The 21,829-nt window shown below is 35.3% G+C and overlaps 2 protein-coding genes across 3 annotated transcripts in view; both read left to right on the forward strand.

The window, feature by feature from the left end:
- The window catches only part of LOC144958803 (uncharacterized), a 304,414-nt gene that overhangs the window by 249,684 nt on the left and 32,901 nt on the right, over nt 1-21,829 (forward strand). The gene's annotated exons all lie outside the window — the stretch shown is intronic.
- The window catches only part of LOC144959040 (uncharacterized), a 30,748-nt gene that overhangs the window by 6,395 nt on the left and 2,524 nt on the right, over nt 1-21,829 (forward strand). Inside the window, exons 2-11 of one of the 2 annotated variants that reach the window (XM_078891381.1) lie at nt 1,741-1,774; nt 2,313-2,439; nt 3,229-3,818; nt 9,268-9,401; nt 12,631-13,247; nt 15,551-15,790; nt 15,988-16,068; nt 17,320-17,566; nt 19,943-20,126; nt 21,688-21,815. In XM_078891381.1, the coding sequence (XP_078747507.1) occupies nt 1,741-1,774; nt 2,313-2,439; nt 3,229-3,818; nt 9,268-9,401; nt 12,631-13,247; nt 15,551-15,790; nt 15,988-16,068; nt 17,320-17,566; nt 19,943-20,126; nt 21,688-21,815 (2,382 nt within the window). The remainder of the gene's footprint in view (nt 1-1,740; nt 1,775-2,312; nt 2,440-3,228; nt 3,819-9,267; nt 9,402-12,630; nt 13,248-15,550; nt 15,791-15,987; nt 16,069-17,319; nt 17,567-19,942; nt 20,127-21,687; nt 21,816-21,829) is intronic. The other variant, XM_078891382.1, reaches the window with a different exon arrangement.

The raw sequence follows: 21,829 nt of genomic DNA on the forward strand, positions 1-21,829 counted from the left end.
GCTTTTTACAAATACATCTGTAGTTTCAATTTTTTTAAAAGGAGTGTGCGAGTTGGTTTCAGAATTTTTTATCATTTGCCATTTACATCCCTGTGTGTTGAGTGTTGTAAGGGTGACGCAGTGGTTCGAGCGGGTGGTTGGATGGGAGCATCACCCTTGAATCATATACCTATGATGTTCGCATGGGTGTACGATCCGATAGTGATGTCGTTTCTTCTTCTCTTTACTAGCCTATCCTGCTTCTTTGGTTTGTGATTGTATTTTTGACAGGGGATTTTTTTTTTCTGTAAATCTTCTGCCTGTTTGTTCTTGGTTATTTATAATTTAGCTTATGATATCTTTAGGTTATGATTTTGATTTACATTTGTACTATTTTTGTTAGATTGCTTGTTTTTTTGTTTCAGCGGTCTCTCATATAACCTCAATTGTGTTGGAAGAGACCTAAAGCAACAAACAAACAAAAAAAAAAAGCAGTGGTTCGAATGTTGCACGTTGTATAATGGGCAATTCATAAGCACATTTAAAGTGGTTTCATGGTCAGTTCCACATGGGCAATAAGGGGTTGTTCCAATACCCAGCTTTGTAAACATATGTGCCCTGTTCGGAGGCGGAATAGGGTGACTTGGCTACTTCGCTGAATGGCATGGATTGGATCCTGCTTGTTGTGTTTTAATACTCAAAATTTATGATTGTAAAAAGCTCAAATCTGTGACTGGGAATTTCCCCACTGGACAGCCTCTCAATAAGCTGACTGCTGATTGATATGGGACTTTAGCATGAGAAGAAAATAGGGTTCGTCACTGGCGGCCAAAATTAACCATACTGGGCCGCCTTCAATCTCGATTAAATTTGGCATAGACATTTTTGGCATTTTTCTCTTTCAATTATTTTTTTGTTTTAAGTACAAAAAAGTTTTCAAATGATGTAATTTTAATAAAATTATAATTTTTGATAGATAAATGCCTACATTGATGTCAATTATACCAAAAGAAAGATTGATCTCTGATCTTTAAAATGATACTAGAACCATTCAGATACTGTGAAAAATAATGCAACAGTGATTATGTGAAATTGTGTTAATCAAATTTTTAACCCAAACTAGCACTTCTCTTCACTTTTCGGCACCTGTCTGTTGGCTGGAATCAGACTACCTACAGCCTACTCTACTCTTTCATTCTTTTTTTTCTTTTTCTCCTGAGGCACTGGGAATATCCAGTTTGGAGTCTGCCTTTTGAAAGAGGTTTATAAAGAAGAGATCTCAAGGTTGAACAAAATTTTTTGATTAGTGACAGCTGCAGATATGTTTTAATAATATCAAAATGAGAAATAAAGCAATATCCATAACTTATTTCAATTTGAAAAAAAAAAAAAATTTGTTCTCTCACCCATTCATCAGTATGAATAAGCTGGATATAGATAGTATGCCCTTGGCTAAGAAGCTCATAACATTGCCATCCGGAAGTATAACGGACCAACACACAAAACTGTGTATCCATGAACGTTTATAGTCAGGTTAATACAGTTCAGTGAGCATTACTCATAAACGCGGATGGCAAAAACCAATGACAAAGACCTGAGTTACGTCATCTGCATACTATCTATAGTTGACTCCTCATTGAGATTAAGTATCTGAGACCAGAGGCACTTATAGAATTGTACAAAGCTAACCGAGGCAGGAATTGCAGATATTTGATGCTCTATAGTTTGAAATAATCTTTCTTTATCTTTTTTAATCATCAGGTACTCTGACCGGAAAGACGCCCATCTGCATCAGGTAAGATATCTTTTTATGTTTAAATTTTAAGAAAGATTCTATTATGATATAATCAGTGGAGGTTACTTTAGTAGTTAAGGAATAAGATTTGCACAAAGGGATTTCCAGCTAAAAAGCTCAAAAATATTTGTATAGATTACCTAGGCTACTTTGTCTAGGCAATACGCTCGTGCTCATAGGGATTACAAACTCACAACCAGCACCACCGCATCATCATTATCCATCTGCTATTGTTGGAGACCAAAGATCTAAATTTAAAAGGCTAATCGAGAGCCAACTATTTTTTTTTAATGATTGTTCTCTTGGGGTTTTTTTTGTTTGTTTTTTTTTTTATTATTTATATATTTTGAAGGATGTATAATAATATGTGGAATTTCCTGTTCTTTGAAAATTCCTCTATTATCTGAAATACCTGTAAGATGCATTTTGGGTTAATATCTCTGTGTAATATTTTTGTGAACTCGATTTTTTGCTTTCGCTAAAAATTGTTTTAAAACCATTTTTATCTTAATCAATTTTGTTCTGTACTTTTGTCAAGGACATGCAGTACCACCACAGTAATGTGTTTGCAGACAGTGCCGATGACAATGGACACCTTAGCAATCGTGATAGTCCCAGATATCAGAACAAGTCCTCTTATATTGAGAGAAATAAAGAAAAAAGAGGTAGGCTATTCCTGTTTGCCAATGAATATGATAGTCATTTCTTGCTTTTTATATTAGGAGGAATGATGATTTATTTGATTATAATGATAATACATACAGTTATAATAAAAAGAAAGAATCATCATGATGATGAACAACTTAGTTCTGCAGATTTTTTGTTTTGTTTTGAAGGCATTGAAAGTCCAGACAAGTTTTTTCAATGAGCAGCTAGGCAGAAATGGTGAAGGAACATGCAGAAAATTTTGTAGAATATTTTTATATCAATGGATTATGGAACTAGAAGAACCAAGTGAGGGGATTTGCTGTGTGTAATAGATGCATTGCGTGCTAGATTACAATCAGTTCTCTTCAGTTACTAAAACAGAGCTGTGTTCTGTTTCTGCTTTCAATAATATATGAATCTTGTTTTAATGCAAGATATCGAATAAGCATTTTACCCTACCACTTGCTAAGAAATGCATTCCTGATTAGTAACTTTCTTTTTCATGTGTGAAAGTGGGTAGATTTTTTTCTTAAGCTATTCAGCCAGATTGTTCAGTGGAAATGTAGCTTTAGGGATGGCTAAGCGAGCGAAATTACAAAAACCATATTGCGTTTGCGCTTTTATTTTCTTTATGATCATTTCTATTGTAATTTGCGAAAAAATCTTTAATATTATAGTATATCCGTCAAAACTATTGACTTTAATGTTGTTTTCTTTTCTCTTTTAAAAAAAACTTTAATGGTTATTATCTCTTTAACTATCTTGTTTTCATTAAATTCATAGTTTAAATTTCACCTAATCCATAGGATCCCTTACACTGGCCGAGAAGAAAGTTAGCCACTACTTGGCAACAGGAAGTTTGGGTCGGCCCATTCCTATGGAGACCAACTTCCCCGTCAGTGAAGGAGAAGGACAACACCACCAGTCACACATGTCATCTGACCCCAGCGGCATCCCTCACCGGTCCTCATCAGTGGCCTCATCCTCGTTACATCATCATCATTCATCTTCCTCAATGGGACACAGAAAGGAACGCTCTAGCAGCTTCCAGGGAGAGAGACCTGGTCCAAATAATAGGGATTATAGCCAATCATACTCATCATCCTCAAAGCCTCCTGGTGCAGGAGGCGATTACAAATCATCGTCATCGTCATTGCATTATCATCACTCATCATCATCAGAGCAGCCACAACATCATCAACAGCAACAACATTCTAAGAATCCATTATCGTCATCAATGGGAGGAAGTCATCCGCATCACCAGCACCACCATCATCCATCTTCAGAACAACAGAACAGCCATCATCACCACCATGAGAATAAAGACAATAGTAACAGTAGTAGTACCAAGACCACTTTGGCTAATAGTGGGAAACAAAACTCAAAAGATAAAGAGGTGAGTCGTTGAGATGGGTGAACTAGAAGATCCTTTTTTATCTATTCCTGACCTGAATAAGGTGCAGGTATGTTTTGTAGTAAGACTGATGTCTAATTTCTGTAGCAACATGATGTCTGTATATTTATTATTGATTGACTCACTCATGTATCAGTGCCAAATGTACAGTAATGATATTTTTAGAGATGTAAATGAATCAAATGTTATTGATAATTTTATGATAAGTAATATTCCAGTTGGAAATAATTTTAAAAACAATATAAATAGTAATTTCTTGTATTCCGAGCAGAGCAGTGTAATTTGAGGGGTAAAAATCAGGGTAAATTGATTTTGGCGGAGTGCTAGAGCAAGTATGTAACAGCTCTACAAAAATTTACTGAATTTTTTTGACAAACCATAGACACAATTTTGAAAATAAATGAGCGTCGTATAAGAAAATAGATAAGAGACAGTGTGATTAAAAAGTCAAATGTTATAATAATGATAATAATAATTAATAATACATGGCATTTATATCACACATTTTCATCACTGTGATGCTCAATCACGTTACAAATAAATATACAAAAGTTACATATATATAAAACGTATACCACAATGATATCAGTAGTGTATGAAATATCTATCACTCTCTTTTTTACTCTACTTTTCACACTTTCTCACCCCCCCTCCTCTCTATCTATCTACATCTCCCTCCCCTCTCGTTCTCAACATCATTTTGTCTTGTTTATATTTCCTCCTTTCTTTTTTCCTAACTTTCTATTTCATCACTTTTCTCCCTTCCCCCCCCGCCCCCGGTTACGGGCAACTTCTGTCAGATGCCGGTGAGGACCTATTGCTCCAAGGGTAACCCCCACCCCAAACACCGCTACCACCACATCATCACTGCAACTACTACAACCTCCACCACCACACACACCATCATCACTACCATTGAGACTACAACCACCACTACCACACCATCACCACCACGACTACATCCAATTCCAAGGTCCCCCATCATCTCTGCCACTACTACTACATCCACCACCACCACATCATCACTACCACTACTACTACAACCACCACTACCACTGAAACCAGCACCACATCATCATTACTACCACTACTATAACAACCACCACCACCACCACCACATCACTACCCACTACAACAGCAACCATCACCACCACAACACCATAACTACCACTACTACTACAACCACCAATACAACATCATCATTGCTACCACTACTACTACAACAACCACAACCACATCATAACTACCATGGGTGAAAGTTGGCCGGCATATACCGGAGATTCCGTTTTTTTAATAAAAGTAAATGTAATAATCGCCTGCCATATTTGGACTTTTCTGTCGGCTTTATCATTATTGACCACCGGAATGTTAACTTTTAATACTAGGAAATACTGATGCACCTGTCCTTTGTAGACTATTTAAACACATGTCACCTTTGTATCATACAGTTGATCTGTTGACAGAGGACACATCAGTTGATGCATCACATTTGGTCCTATATTTATCTTTTCAGTTGGTTATTAAACGCTGGTTTTCACTGAAACCTTTCACACCATTTTTGAAGATTTGCATTGAATTATGCATATAAGCTTATTTTATACTTCAAATGGTCTCAGATCTCATTTAAGCTTCTACTTCTTGTTAAATAGAACTTGTCAAATGAAAATAAAATAAAACCAACATCTTTGACAATGAAGCCTTCAATCAAGGACTGTGTGGCGGGTTGTGTGTTATTTTTGTGGGATCGAGTCCGACCGATAGCTCAATGGTCTGGATTCGAACTAGTATGTGCGCTATGGCTCTCGTTACCAGCTGCACCACTCAACCTATACCACAAACGGCTCAGGTTTAATCTAGGGGAGATCAAGAATTGCCTTAGGATCCCTTATAACTTAATTTATTTTGATATAATCATTTGTGTCTGTGGAAAATGCATTTGAAAATGGTATAAGCCCGTTTGGCTTATCTTTATCCTGCCGGCTTGCTTGACTGAGGCAAATGTATCAGCTAGTTCCAGGGTTGGCGCCTGCTTTGCAGAGTTTTCTGGACTTCACAACAGTGTGTTATAGTTAAGGCTGACATCAGGGGTTTACCACTGTCCAAGGACTGGGATGCAGGGATTCTGCACGACTGGGTGCTCCAAGGACACGGAAGAGGACCAGGACCTTCAATTAAGAGTTAAAACAACAAGGTCTTAGAGCCAATCGAGTTTGTCTTTCGCCACCGAATCGTCCTTGAGCGACACATCATAATTAGCCTTTATTTGCCGACAAAGGCAAGGAGAAGCAGTAACTCCATGATAATGGTAGTTAGTATTAAACATCAACTGACAGTCGAGCTATCTTACATGATGAGAATTTAACAGGGTTGTGTCCCTGGTATTTCTTTATTTATTTTTATTAATTATAATTGAGGTTATGATGTGTGGCCGGCGATTGGTGGTAGGGTACAGACATTCAAGCAATATACATATTGAATATTTAAATGAAAAAATAGCATAGATCATAAGCAAATGTTAACTATAGTATAAGATACATATAGATATAGTTTTGTACAGGTATTCCAACTTACGAACATCCATGGAATAGCACAATTAAAATATATACACAAACTATAATATTAATAACAGATTAAATTGAGTTTACAGTAATATCTCGTTCCACTTTGAATGTTAACCAATAATTCATTTTACCTCCAGCCGAGAAGTTTTTACAAGTTTGAAATTGGAGGGATAGCTCTTCTCTCTTGGGCTTCTTAGCGTGTGTGTGATTAAATTCGGAGATGAATTTGATTTTGTGAAATGAAAATAGCCAATCAGAAAAATGTTCCTGTTTTAGATAGCCAATGATATTCATAGGCTTTGATTAATACAGAGTAACGGAGAATTACCGGCGGAGAGATAGACAGTAATTGCAATTTTAGCTACTCTTGAACGAGACAAGAACCTCAGGGCCTATGCACGTTGGGAGTCTTGTTTGGAAAAGGTAATTAGCAGGGGCATGGATACAATGGGCAGACAATTTGAACAGGTAAATAAGCCTTAAGCTGAAAGTGAGTGTTCCGTTATACAATGGAAATGTTTCCCCACCTAACGACCAAAATTTCCGTTAGAAAGATTTGGGGCTTTCTTGGAGAAAGGCTGTCCATGTTTGAGTATTTTAAATGGAGGTGTTAATCAAATATATGTCTCGTCCACTAGGTTTGAAGTGGTTTTAAACGAGATGCTGACGAATGATAAAGAAATCACGCAGTGAAAGAAAATCGCTCGTCACAGACTGTATTGCCAATGAACATAAACATGAAAAAACCTTCATAATACAACTGAAAATACTTTGTTTTGATTGTTTAAATTTATATTTTTTTTTCTGTAATATTTTGTACGAGTCTTAATTTTAAAATTATTATTAAATAGGGAGCTAAGAAGGTTATAGGTCCAAAATAAATGCGCTAAGACTATTTTTGGGGTATTCAACTTGTATTTTATTACTATTACATAGGTGGGTATTTCCCATATTTGAACCAATGTAGTAGTAGTAGAAGTAGTAGTAAACACTGCTACAACCACAATCACAGCATTGACACAGCCACAACCACTACCACCACATCATCATTACGACCACTAGAGCATCATCACTACTACAACCTATATCAACACTAGCATCAAAACAAGTACCATGGTTGGGGTCTCTTGATCCCTTCTTTGGGGTGTTTCTAATCGTAATGGCCCTTGGTATTGCAATTCCTGAGCCTTTTATATTTATAAAGTGGTTACTTATCTTGGTGTCTCCATAAACGGGTTAATACTGTAATCTCAAGAGATTGCGAAAATGTGTAGTTTTGGGAGATGATTTTTTTGTTTTGTAAATCATCTTTCTGTTGTGCACTGTATTGTTTTGTTTACATATTATATCTGATTTGTAAACAGTGTATCCCTTTTAGTTGGGACCTGCGCTTGTGTCTGGATGAGACTTTTAGGTACTTTGATAGTATGCTTTTTGGAATCTACATGTTTCCTATTGGAACAAATTCCCCTTTCTTTTACCTTTTCTTGGGTGCTTTAATTGTATTTCTATAACTTTTTACTATCCCATTTTCTTCATTTTTACTGGTGCTGATATGACCTTAATGTGTTGCAAGCGCTGTAAAACCCTTTAAAACAAATCATATGAAATAAGGGACTTAGGATGGGATAGTATTTGGCATTGTGTTTACTTATCGTATAGTTCTAATCTGTTATCAATTTAGAATTATAGGGTATATAAAGACAATGTCAGATACCATCCAAATTTTCTTGTTTCGGAAATTCCTCTTTTGGCATTGAAATTCCGGATGGTGTTTGAAATTCCTGTGAACCAAATTTTTAAGTACGTCTCTGTGACTACCACCACTACTTCCAGCATCACGATTGCTGAGTTGAGTTTGATATGAAGAAGTAGAAGAAAAAAAGGAAAGTCGATGTGGTTGGTGACATCTGTCTGTCTATATAAAAGTAATATACTGTCCAAAAAAAGATTGGATTTCATATGCAGCACTTCCTATTTCCTCTTTGTAATTCTCCCGCTTAGGGTAGTGTATTTAGTATTTAAAAATTGTAATTTGTGTTCAATCTTTTTTGAGTGGTCAGAAAATTCTGCAGGTTTTTCATTACTTTAGTGCTAACATACATGATTTTCAACAACTTTTAAAATTTCAATTGAGTATATGACACCTGTTTTGCACTAAAAACCTTTCATGTTTACAGATTTGCATAAAAAATGCATGTTATCATCGATATGCTTTTAATTTTAGTGTCCTCAGATATTATTCATACTTCAGTATTTGTTACAAATATTTTGTTAATTAAAATTAAAATTAAATCATCTTTGATTGGAAGGTAAGGTATTCAATCAGAAAATAAAATGCTTTTAAAGATTAAACTAAACTCGATCCCTTAAAAAAAAAAAACTTGATCTGATTCTTCTTTCTCTTTATTTTTTTTTTAAGCTAGCTTTTATCAGTGCTGATAATCTTTCACGGAATTCTGGGATTTTGGTTGAGGTTGAGCTTAGGAGTAGATATACTGTTAGAATCTACTATTCAAGAGTCGCGCAGGAACTGAACTCTAAATCTATCTTGTTGTCCTTTTGTCATGTGTTTGTTTTTATTTTCGTTTCTGGAATGACTTAGAAGGCAGTTAAATTTCTTCAGACTAAAAAAAAACATATATATACTCTCCAATACAGAGAGACCATGAATGATTTTTACATTTTTAAAAATATGGCTTGGTGAGTTTTCATTGCTAAATGATCAAGTTGATATCCTGTTTTTAAAATCAAAACTGAGGTGCCACCTTACTTTATATATAATCTTTGTACCTTTTTAAAGAGTGTTAAGGTGCCAAAGAAAACAAAGAACTTCAGAATTTTTATTCTTTTGTTTTTCTTTATTTCAGCAAGTCCAAAAGTCTGCAATCCGAGTGTGTGGGGATTGGTCAGAACACATCAGCAGTTCGGGAAAACGATACTACTACAATTGCAAGACAGAAGTGTCTCAATGGGAAAAACCAAAGGAATGGAATAGTGAATTGTGAGTTGATTATGAGCTACATAAGTTTGGATACTTGTAGCAGGACATTTTTCTTATCAGATAATTATTTACCTTTACCTTTACCGATGTTCCATGTCGGACACGACGTTGGAGATCATGGTTCGCCAGCTCTCTCTCTCATCTGCGAGTTTCGCACATTGATTTATGGGGCTTCCTACGTATGCTGCGACATTTCCAAGCCAGCTTGTCCTTCTTCGTCCTCGACCACGCTTGCCTTCTATTTTTCCTTCTGCAATGGTCTTCCGTAGTGAGTCGTGCCTTCTGATGTGGCCGAAATATCGGGTTATCCTCTTTCTAATAGTTGAAATGATCGTTGTTGATGTTATTCCTAAAGTTTGGAGTACTTGATGATTTGTTTTCTTTTCCTTCCAGGATACCCTTGCAATTATTAAAGCTCTATTTATTTTTTTCCAGTGCATATACAATATCATTAACATTAGTCCTTCAGAGCCATTGGGCCCATGGAGCTGGAGTTTATCCCGATTTCTCTAGAGAGAAAAGGGCAGTAGCAATTGAAGAGCCTTAATGCTTAAAGTACTTAAGCCACAGGAAGTTAGTTTTGGGAGAAAAAAAAGGTTAACATTTGGATTAGGCTATATAGAGTGTATAAAAATATGATTGTAGTATTGATATAGGGATCGTATTTATCATGAAAATAATAGGTGAGTGAACTGAGGTGACTGTGCTTTAAGTTTATCACCGATTAGCAAAAAATCATGAAAGTGTGACTTAAGTATTTTTAGTACTGGATCCTCAATTGCTTGCTACCCTTTTGATGTATGCCACTACTCTATCAAAAAGTGCTTTTTTCCAGACTTCCAAACCCAGCTACCCAATCACTGTTGGGTGAACAGGGATTAGGAAAAAAACAACTTGACTTTACCCAAGATCATTCTCGATCACTAAGCATGCTAAGTGAGTGCTCTACCATTTAAGCCATCGGGGCCCCTTAACGTTGTCAGACTTGGGAAGGCTTGGTGCTCAAATATGTGACCCATGATCTCAAAGCAGTGATTTGTTAGGATTGTTGTTATGATGATGAGAAAAATGAATTGTTTCATTCATTGAGGATAAAGAACATAGTTTCTATAAGATTTTTATATTTCTTCTTATTAACTCTTGCCTTGTATGATATTTTGGACTCCTAACTCATTAAGATATGATTGTTCGTTGTTTTCATTGTTTCAGAGTTGCGGTCTTGAATACAATGCAGCACAGAAATCTCGAAATCACGAATCTTGAAAATGTCTCAATTCCTATTATAATCCCTCTATTTTCATAGTATTGGCAACACGAAAATTTTGAACACTTTTGAAGACCAATACGAAAATCACAAACAAACTGGACATTCGCTTTCGCATTTGTTTATAACATTCTTTTAGTGTTTGTATTGAACGGAAATGAAAGTTATCATCGTGGCATTAAGCGAGTGAGTTAATGTACTTGCGTGCATTTGTCTGGAGGTGTATGTGTGTATGTGAGCGTGTGTTTGAAGGGGGGTGCAAAGATTGTTTGAGTAGTGTCTGTGCAAAGATTCTGTCTGGTGTACATGATCGCCACTCTTTATGCTCCTATTGTGTGCAATACCAGTAGGAGACTAGCAAGGCAATAATGACCTGAGGTGATAACTGTTATATCAATATCAAAAAAGTGATTGGGGATGGGATGAAAGGAGAGGAGCAGTAGAGATGAGTGAAGAGTGATTGTGATTAAGTACCAGATTCATGGGTAAAAACTTAATGCACCGAGTGTTTTATCAACAATGTGACCTGCTTGTTTTGTCTTCTTAATATAGACACTCATTGGAACCTTATCCCACCTCTGAATGAGACAGATACACTAAACATTACACGTCTTACTGAGACCTTATCAAAATCACTCACACATGTTAACAACGTCACATTCTTCTTCCTTTTTTTGTGTGTAAAATACTGAACACGGAAATCTAGAAAAGAAGGAAATCTTGAACAAATAGGCCCAGTCCTGATTTGTTCGAGATTTCTATGCTGCACTGTATTTTCAATATTATAAGGCTAATACGGAAAGAACTTGTCATGTATAAGAAATTATTTTTGTCTTCGAGATTGTTTTACTGATCTTTGTCATTGTCTCCTTTTTCTTTCTTTCTTTTCTTTTTTTAAAAAAATATTTTATGAGAACAATTGCAACTGTTCGGGTTTTTAAAAATTATTATTTATTTAAAGTGGTAAATGTAGCAGTTGTAGTAGTCGTACCTGTGCCTGTATTTTTTCTCATAAATCAAATCGTCTTGTATTGTAATAACAACAACAACAAAAAGAAAGAAAAAGACCAAACTAGTTTAAGAGTGGTGAAAACATCCCTCAGACTCAAAGCAGACAAAAATCATATTTTACAGATGACAAGTTCTTTTATAGTATGGTTGGTAGGAGTTGTAGTAGTTTTTTTTTTGTTTTTTTATAACATACCACCTCAATTTTGTATTATGAGCTAGATAAATTCAGATTTGAAAATGGTGAGAGAATAACCAAATTTGATACCTAAACCGTATGGGCTGCATCCATATGCACATTTGAGCATATTGCTTCAAGTAAAATTTCATTATTTAGATTTCAAATTCATTATTCATTATCAGGTTCACCCCAACATAATACCATTTTGAGGAAATTAGTGGCATGTTGCTAAATATATTATAAAAGATTCATTCATTTTTTCAAAATCACTGACACTTACTTAATGTGATTACATTACATATTTTTTTATGATTTTTTTTCTTATCCACCAAGCTTTTTGAAGGGGATCCTTGTATTTCAGTTGGTAGAGCACTCCTATTATACATAAATAAGATTGCATCTGTTCTTGGTGCAGTCAAGGGTTTTTCTGACCTAGTGATAGGAAAGCTGGATATTTTAGTTCTGACTGCAAGCGTTTGCAATAGTAAATTATCATATTGATAGAGTAGCAATGTCCTTTATATCAGAAGCTGTGATAAACTCCAGTTTCATTGGTTTAAAGTTCTGAAATTAATTCTCAGCCCATAATTTTGTTTTCAGGAAGGTAAGGAGGGATTGGGCTGCTATAGCTGTTAAGTATTGTCTCTGACGTTTTGTTGAATCTGAATTGGATTTCATTATTAATTTATTATATTCCTAGGCTTTATTGTTTGTGACATTTATTGAACTTGATTTATCATTTTATTTATAATCATTTTGCATCATTTTCATTCCAGGTGCAAGACCCCAGACCATCGGTCTAAAGATGGGAACAAGTCTAAAATGCTTTCTCAGACTCAAGCAAATAAAATTAACACAGACAATCGCTCAGCCAGACATTCCACTAGCAGTGATCACCAGCAACATCAACAACAGCAGCATGACCATTCACGCAGTCACCACCGCAGTAACAGTAGTGACATGTCCGAGTCGAGTCGTGATTCAATGCTCCACTCAAACAGAGACAGCCACAATCGTGAGCGTGAACGAGAAATGCTTAGTGGACGGGAGCGAGAAGGTCACCAGTGGAGAGACAGGGATCGAGACAGAGACAGAGATCGGGATAGGGAAAGGGAAAATAAAGACATGGGAAGTATGGGGTCTAGGGATAGAGATCATCAGCAGATGTATAGACTGGGTCAGGAAAAAACCAGTTGCAGTGGAGGAGGGTTGGATTCATCCCATAACTCCTCTTCTACCTCATACCAGCACATGGGTCGTTCCGCATCTATTGTGCTGACCGGGAACAATGGTCTGCCCTCAGAGGAACAACGGGACGAAAGGGATGTCAGAAAGCCTGGAAGCAATCAGGAGATTTTGCATCATCACCGAAGGCCTGATGGGCAGAGATATGGTAAGTTCTTAATCTAGAGTTATTTCAAGCAATCTGTCAATAGATAACATATAGATGGGTGCAGCGACAAACTGATTTGTAAATTTTCCATCTGAAGACGGAAGCCGAACCTTGAGATGTTTGCCTTTATATCCATTTTAAGTTAATAGTAACATAGCTACCAATCTTATGCCAAAAAAACCTATTTGTGCACTTTTATGACCCACCATACACTTTATGCTTTTTCGGTGTGATCATACCGTTTTTCTGTAGGTGGTAAATGCGTTTGTAAATGGATTAGATTTGTGATTTTAAAGTAGCTTAGGTCTTTTTATTGTTTTTCTATGTGATTGAAAATGCTTCATTAGAATTCTAACTGGTGACTGAAATTGAAAGCAAATTCAATAAAAAACTCTGTTGCGAGATAATTTCCTGCTGTACTTGATCAATGCTGAGGTTGTGATTAATGACCTCTAATAGCCTGTATGCGATAAGTATTATCATTGAATTTTGCATAGTGCATGCATTGATGAGGATTGTACACTTTTTCTTAACTGATCATACACTTTTATATGGTGTGGGGTTGGCAGCTATGTAGTAAATTCCAAAGATATAGCTTTGCGACTTTCTTGTGGTAACATGGCTCCATCCCTATATTAATGCTATATACAGTATAGAGATCTGAGTAATTATCACTCTATTCTTTCGTGATTTATCACTCAACGGCTCAACCGTATTGCTCCTCTTTCTCAGTAATAAATCTGACTTCCTCGACTACTTTCCATCCAAATATTTTTCCTTTATTAATTTATGAAATATAAACTCGATCCACGAAAAAAAAAAAGAATTCTTTATCTGATTCTTTTTTTTTTTTTTCCTCAAGCAAACTTTTATAACGGTTTAGGTTAAAGAGAAATAAGTATACTCCATTTTTGTTTGTGTTTATCTTGTCAAGGTATATAGGTAGGAATTCTCCAACATTTAGAAGTTCAATTTACTACTACTACTATTACTACTGAGAGACCATTATATTGCATCAAAGAAAATACATATGCAATTGTCTACCTACACATTTTAGCCAATCTTAATTTTTATCCCAAAACCCACTCGTGATGAAGCTAAGCCAGTTGGATTCTTTCTATATTTTGTCTGTTCTGAAGTTCTGATCTCATTGTGAAAAGTGTTATTTCATAACGATTCAAATGTGCTTGAACTAAACCTTATAGTTTAGCAGCATTTGGTCTAGCCTCTGTCATCTTAAACTTGTTAATATTAGTATTGGTAGTAGTAATTAAAAAGGCTTGACTTTTATATATTGCGATTCGATGAAAGACACAATGATGATTTTCAAATGGACGTGCAGGTGCAAGATTGGGCTGTCTTAATTTAATGGTGTTTTCTATTGGATTTTACTCTAACAATCATAATTGGACATTTCTGTTTGTGTAACACGATGTAGTTCCTATTTTATAAATTGTCTCTCTTGTGAACTAAGGACGATTTTGCTTCATTTTTTTTTTTGTATCAAAATTTCTCAATATAGACATTACCTGGTAAATGACTATTTCATTTACTTCATAATTGTTTTTCAAGTGATAGTGATTGGAGAATTTATATACCTGCATACCATTTTTATTTTTTGTCGTTTACATTCGAGGGTCATGAAAGGGATACCCAAAAAAAAAAACCGGTGACTAGAATCTGTTGAGAACCGGATTAATTTTTATGTTTAGGGAGTTATTCTCATTCATTTTTATTTGGGGGAAAAGATCTTTGTATCTGTTTTAGATGGAGAAAGGGGGTCAATATCTTACAAACGATTTCTTTTTCTATTTTGACAAACTATACAGACCTGTTTATCCTCTTGATATAATCCTACCAGAATTAGTCAACAATCAATCCCCCTACCTTATTCATTCCCTTGAAAAGTTGTTTTAATCAGACTGTGGCTCAAGTCAAAGAATGTATGTCCTATTTTTAGGCTTCTTTCTACAAAAGTAAAAAAAATTATACATGAATGAAACTGCAGTTTTATGAAGTTAAAGTCACCGGTAAAGGGTTTTCACAGCTGATGTTTTCTTTGAAATCTTAGTTTCATTAGTCTCAATTTCAAAATGCCAGAAGATTTTGTCAGTCGTTCAGCCGATCTAAAAGCTATTGAGAATGGGGTTTTAAATATTTAAAAAAAATTCAGTTGGGAAAAAGTGCTTGTTTTCTAGCATTTACAGGTCTGTATATAATACGAATTGGTCCAGCACATTTTATTTAAGCTGAGTAAGACTGTAAAGTTTCATTCACATTTCTGTTGTATTGATCTGTTTCAGAAGACTGCATGGACATGTCACCACCATCCTGCTTGTCTCCATCCCACCATCATTCTGGCCCAATCAACGGTACCAACAGTACAGCCCCCACAACCGTCACCACCCCTGGAGGGACCACGACCATCACCCTACAGCAACAACAGTCATCTTCCTGCTCCCCACCACAACAAGGCAACCCCATCCCAACACTTGTCAACAGGCAAACAGTTGCTGCCCCAGAAGGCGGTGGGATTGATAAAAGTAAGTCTTCCACCCTTTCTCTCTGTCTCTCTCGCTCTCCTTTTTTTCTTTTTTCTTTTTTAAAAAATAAATTTCTCCACTCCTAACCCTCATCAATAGGTCATCAGTTTGTTGTTTAGGAAGCCTTAAAATGACCATTAGCTTTGTTGCAGTTAAAATCAATAGTTTCACTATTATTTTCTCTTTTTTTTTTTCAGCAATCCAAACTCTTCAGGAGCTTCACAAAGCCCTCAGTATGTCCATACACAGAGCCCAGCAAGGTACCTCCTCATCCTCCAGTAAGTTTGTATTATTATGTTTTGTCTTTCATATATATTATATTGATCTTGATACAAGATTTAAGTTCAAGATTACAAGTTGAAGACATGGGTGCAAGATTTCCGGCTTTTGGAAATGGATTTTACTTTCTTTCTAGCCTCTAGATCACCCCATCATAAAATTGTTCTTCTGATGTAGAAGTAGGTCATGTTCCAAAATAAGTTTCAGGCTTCTTGAATTTGTTGGGAATGAATTTCAGGCTTTTTTTTTTATTTTTGGCCTAAACCTGGCATTCATGTGAAGATGATCGGTCACTTAGGGATTTTTAAGATATATTTCTACCACAAAGTTTTGAATGTGTTTAGATCCCCTCTTGGTGGGTTGAGGCTTCTGCCAACCTTTGCACCTGACAACTGATATCCCAACATACACAGATGTCATTCATAGTAGTTTGAACTATGCATGTGTATCCTTCCAATCTCACTGGAAAATAATCTTAACATATGATTTGTAAACATTTGAGTGTATTCCTTCCTCTTAGTGGGGACTTGTGCTGGTGTCTTGTAAGACTTTTAGGTGATCTCAAACTAAGTACACTGATACTGTGTTCTTGGAATCTACATCTGTTCCCTATTTGAATCATTTCCCCTTATCTTACTTTGTCCTCAAGTCCTTATTGTACATCTAGAGTGTTTTTACTATCCAATTTTCTTCCTTTTTACTGGCGCTGATATGACCTAAACATGTTGCAAGCGCCGTAAAACCCTTAAAGACAAACAACAAACCAACAAAGGATGGACTTTTCGAAGTTTTCAGAACGATGCATTAATAGATTACTCTAAGAATTTTCCTCGGCTCCTTATTTCAATTAGTCCCCCTAGTCTCACTTTTTCTCAAATGCTTTTAACTTCAGGTCTATGTTTTGACTCTGCCATCATCCTCTTATTTTTTCTAGTACTCAAAAACAACCAAACAGATATTGAGACATTTTATTGAAATGGTTTGTGCAAAGTTCGAACTTCATTTATCAAAAAGTGAAGAAAATCTATCTGTATACACACTACGATTCAATCTACCTCTGGAAGTAACTGACATAAAAATTGATATTTTAACTTTACATGCTGTTTATCAACAAGTGAGTCAAACTTAAATTAATAGAAAGGATTATGTTCACTCCAAAAGTCGCCAGTTGAAAGTAGTCCCAATTTCATGTTCTTTCAACCTTGAGTTATATAGTTCTTATGAGTGAACTCTTTTTTCTTTCACTTCAGCCTTGCCCAATCAGGGCTCCATGACAGCCCCTGTTGCCACAAGCCAAACATCCCCCTACCCAGGCAATGCTATGGGTGGTGGCACCCCATCGTCCCACCCACCCCCTTCTTCCATCCAGCAACAAATGTTTATGCATCAGGGTGGAATAGGTATGTCTGTTGGAGGTCCGGGGCCCAAAGAGCAGGAGGGCCACTTGGCTCCTGGTGGAAGAGCCAGCCCAGTGTCAGAAGCCAGTAGAAGCTCAAGGTATGATTTACTGTTACACAATTCGACCTCAGTCAATTAACTGAAATCAGTCAATTTGTCAAAGACAAATATTTAAAAAAGTAAAGAAATGAAGGAAGAAAGAATTCGTGAAAAGTAGTCGAATGAAAGTAACATAATTGGGAATGTTCCGGAGCACCACGCATAACCCATGGGTCATTTATACGAGAAATATATTGCTAAGGTTAGGTGACACTTTTTAGAATTGTCATATCTAAACACATATCAGTGTATTTTTACACAGCCTTCATGAAATTCTTTTTTCACTTTCCAACCTGTCGTGATCCCAAAGAGAGTTGCTGAGCAATAAATTTCACTGTTTGTCTAAGCCAAAATTGACCACATTTACATGGTGGAAAGTAAAATTATGAGAGAGTAAAATGCGAGCGCGGAGCTAAGTTATATTGACACTTTCTTCAAATCGAAAGTTATACGATTACTACTAGAACTAAAACATCTCGATTACCTTATGTTTTATACAAACTGGTTGACCTTTTCATCATTTCCTGATTGGGTACCTAATCATAAGAAATAAAAGTGGTACGTAATTAATTTATGTGCAAATTAGTTTTCTGTCAGTGTTTCACTCATGCTTTTCACGGTCTTTCACTGTTGACTTTGATTCCTTCATTTTCCCATTTTAAACGCGACTGCCGAGAATTTTCTCATTGAATATATTTACATCTCCATAATGTAAAAAAAAAAAAAAAAATTGTTTTATTTATATCATTTTTGCTCGCATAGTCATTGACTTTTAACTTTGAAGTACTTTCTTATAAGTGGTCCAACCGAGTGAAGTAATTTTGCCGACGTTTTGACAAGCAACCAGGTTTCCACAATGGATTTTTTGTAGAATTTTTTTTTTTTTTAACTTCTTTCCGAGACATCGAGGAATTTTAAAGTTAATAATATATTCAGGTAGGGGTGGACTACCGATCCCGATCCATATTTTCACTGTGTTCGACAGGTGTCAAAACTGACATTTGGGATCATCCAAAATATGGGTTCATCCGATGTAAAGGGAAAGGACTCATCGCAATCTTTTTTTTTTTTTTAAATTATTATTAGACTTGTTTTTTAATGGCTGCTATTTATCTTGATCAACATAAATTATCCGGCTAAAACATCGGCAAAATTACTCCCATGGACCACTTTTTTATGAAAGTACCAACTTTGATACATTCTTTTGGTAAAGGTTTAATTATGCCCTCACGCACAATTTATAGGGTGCAGGGTTTGTGGCTCAAAAGTTCTTTGTCGAGCACCCATAAAGATATGAGGAAGGAATTAAATTGGTCACTTCTGGAAAAACAATTGCTGTTAAGTGAGGTTTAAAGTATGAACATAGGGTTATGGTATGATTTTAGGAGGGCTTGTACTACTAAGTGTTTGAAAAGCCTAAGCCTATACTAAAACCATAGCTGGAATTACTTTTTTAAAGTCCTCATAAAAATTACTTGCTTATTTAGCATTTCTTTTATTCTACAAGGCATTTAAGTAATAGTAATACATTGTCTCATCTCTTTTCTTTCTTATACTGCACTCTTTTATTGAAAAAATCATGACTGTGGTTTGTCGAAAAATTTTCAGCCAATTTTGTTACAGGTCTAAACACCCTTCAGTTTATATCTCAATGCTGATGGTTTTCCTCGGATCCGCGGAAATCCGCGATTTTTGAGTCAGAAGAGGAATTTCCTCATTTTTTAAAAGTTATATTTCCCTCAATTAAATGTACTGGCAGTGGGAGATTTGATGTGTGGTGGAACAAATAGGTGCAGTTTCCCACTCACTAAAAGCTGGAGTATCAATGATAGTTTATCATCTCAATTGCTCTAAAAATTGTGTGTGTGTGTGGGTGGGGGGGGGGGGGGGGGGGTGATTGCTGTAAAAATAAAATAATGGGGCTTAAAGGCAATCATTCAAAATTTTCCTCCCTTTTCAGTTTTTGGCACCATCAGCACTGATATCTATTTTTTGTTCTTGATACTATTGTCTTAACAAAATTTAACTTCTCATTTGATGGCGGGTTCTTGGAAGGCATTGCAGTGTTTATAAATTAAATTTGAGTGTGCCAAGCTATGACAATACAGATTCTTTTTTTCTTCTAGATATTTTAACTTTAAAAAAAAATAATTGAGGTATCGAAATGGTAATATTTTACCTAGAATTGCCTTTGTGACTTTTTAATTTATTCAACATCATTTTAAAATTACAGCATTATCAATAGGATTGGAAATCTTTTTTTTTTTTTTGTTTGATTTGTTTTGCTTGTCGCTGATCTGCTATTATACAACCCCAAATGATTTTGAAAGAGAACTGTCTTGACTTATTCACTTATCATATATCATTTGTCTTCAGCGGCAGTCCAACTCCCAGTGACAGCAGTAGCCAGAACGCTGCCATCAGTCAGCAGGCACTTATTGCAGCAATGCCCTTGAAGACTGAGGAGACATCAAAGCTGACTGCATCACTTTCAAACTACTACAATGAGTCTTTGATCGGACATGTCTTAGGATGGCAGGCTGACACACTAGAGAAGCAGGTATTATATCGATATTTTGATAATTATTTTATCATCATCAGGATCATCTTCATTTATATTTATCATTGTTATTATTATTATTATTATTATTATTATTATTATTATTATTTTTTATTATTATTATTATTATTATTATTATATATATTATTATTAATGTATTATTAGTTGTTGTTGTTATTATTATTATTACTACAAAATGTACTTAACATTTTACTCTAATTACGCCATTACTTAAGTACCAATCACAGCCAAGGGTTTGATTCAGTAAGAATTAGTCATGTTTCTTTTGTGTCAAAATTTGCAAGGCTTTTTAATTTGCTTTTAATTTTGCAGCAATATTTGTCAACTGAAATATAGATAAATATATATTTTAAACCTCTTTCCAATACCATAAGTTATGTCAACTACAATCTTTCACAGAATCGTTATTTATTTCAAAACTAATGGGAACTTTTCCATGTTGTATAAAACATATTTAAAGGAGTTTGTTGATGGGGTCACTTGAAACAAAGTGTACAATATCAAGTTTTGTATTATTTGACCAGATGGTGATCTTATATTCTCTGCTTAGGCTTAAACATATTTCAAAATTATTTATGTTGTAAAGTGGCTCTTGGGACATAACAGGAGAATGTGAAATGCCCGGGATTCATTTCCTTGAGACAAATTCTCAGTTTTTCTATTACAACGAATGCCTTTTCACTTATTCTCACCAAATCTTTGATTTCATTTTTTTTTAACCTATAAAATACAGACCTTTTGGTTTGTGCTCTGTGACGGGTCTATTCCAACTTTTTTTTACCCAATGGTAACTGGCAGTTTTCAGTTTCATTTTACAATTGTAAAGACCTCTTCAGTACTTATTTTTCGTTTCAAGAGATTTAAAACAATTTTCCTCACAGCCATTTTCTGATAATGTTTGTAGTTCATAAAGATGTTATTTAAGTCTGTAATTCAACATGCAGTTATAAATAAAAATGTGTAATTGTTTTTTGTTATGTAAAATTCAAAGACTGATTGTTTCACAATTTTTATTACTACCATGCATATTTCAATATATGTGGGCGGGTGGTTGGATGGGAGCATCACCCTTGAATCATATACCTATGATGTTCGCATGGGTGTACGATCCGATAGTGATGTCGTTTCTTCTTCTCTTTACTAGCCTATCCTGCTTCTTTGGTTTTTGATTGTATTTTTGACAGGGGATATTTTTTTTTCTGTAAATCTTCTGCCTGTTTGTTCTTGGTTATTTATAATTTAGCTTATGATATCTTTAGGTTATGATTTTGATTTACATTTGTACTATTTTTGTTAGATTGCTTGGTTTTTTTTTGTTTCAGCGGTCTCTCATATAACCTCATTTGTGTTGGAAGAGACCTAAAGCAACAAACAAACAAAACAAACAATATATGTGGAGTTATTCCCCTTATACCAAGGAATTGGCTTGTATAGTCTGGAAAGTTGTCAAGACGGAAATGGTTTTTTCAATATGATTTTATTTTATTTTAGTATTAATTCTTTTTTTTTCAACCTTGTTATATTTTGCAATCTATTTCAGGCATCCAAGTTGTGGGAGGAGACGATGGTGAATGGCAGTTTACAGTGTAGTCAGATATCTGTACAGTTAAAGAAGGCCAGGTCCTTGGTTAGAATAGCGGAAATCCAGTCCACGTTGCATGAGCAGAGGTAAGGCTATAGTT

Source organism: Berghia stephanieae, chromosome 13 (genome assembly GCF_034508935.2).
Source record: "Berghia stephanieae isolate SIO BIC M18660-M18661 chromosome 13, UCSD_Bste_1.3, whole genome shotgun sequence".
Classification (NCBI taxonomy): Eukaryota; Metazoa; Mollusca; class Gastropoda; order Nudibranchia; family Aeolidiidae; genus Berghia; species Berghia stephanieae.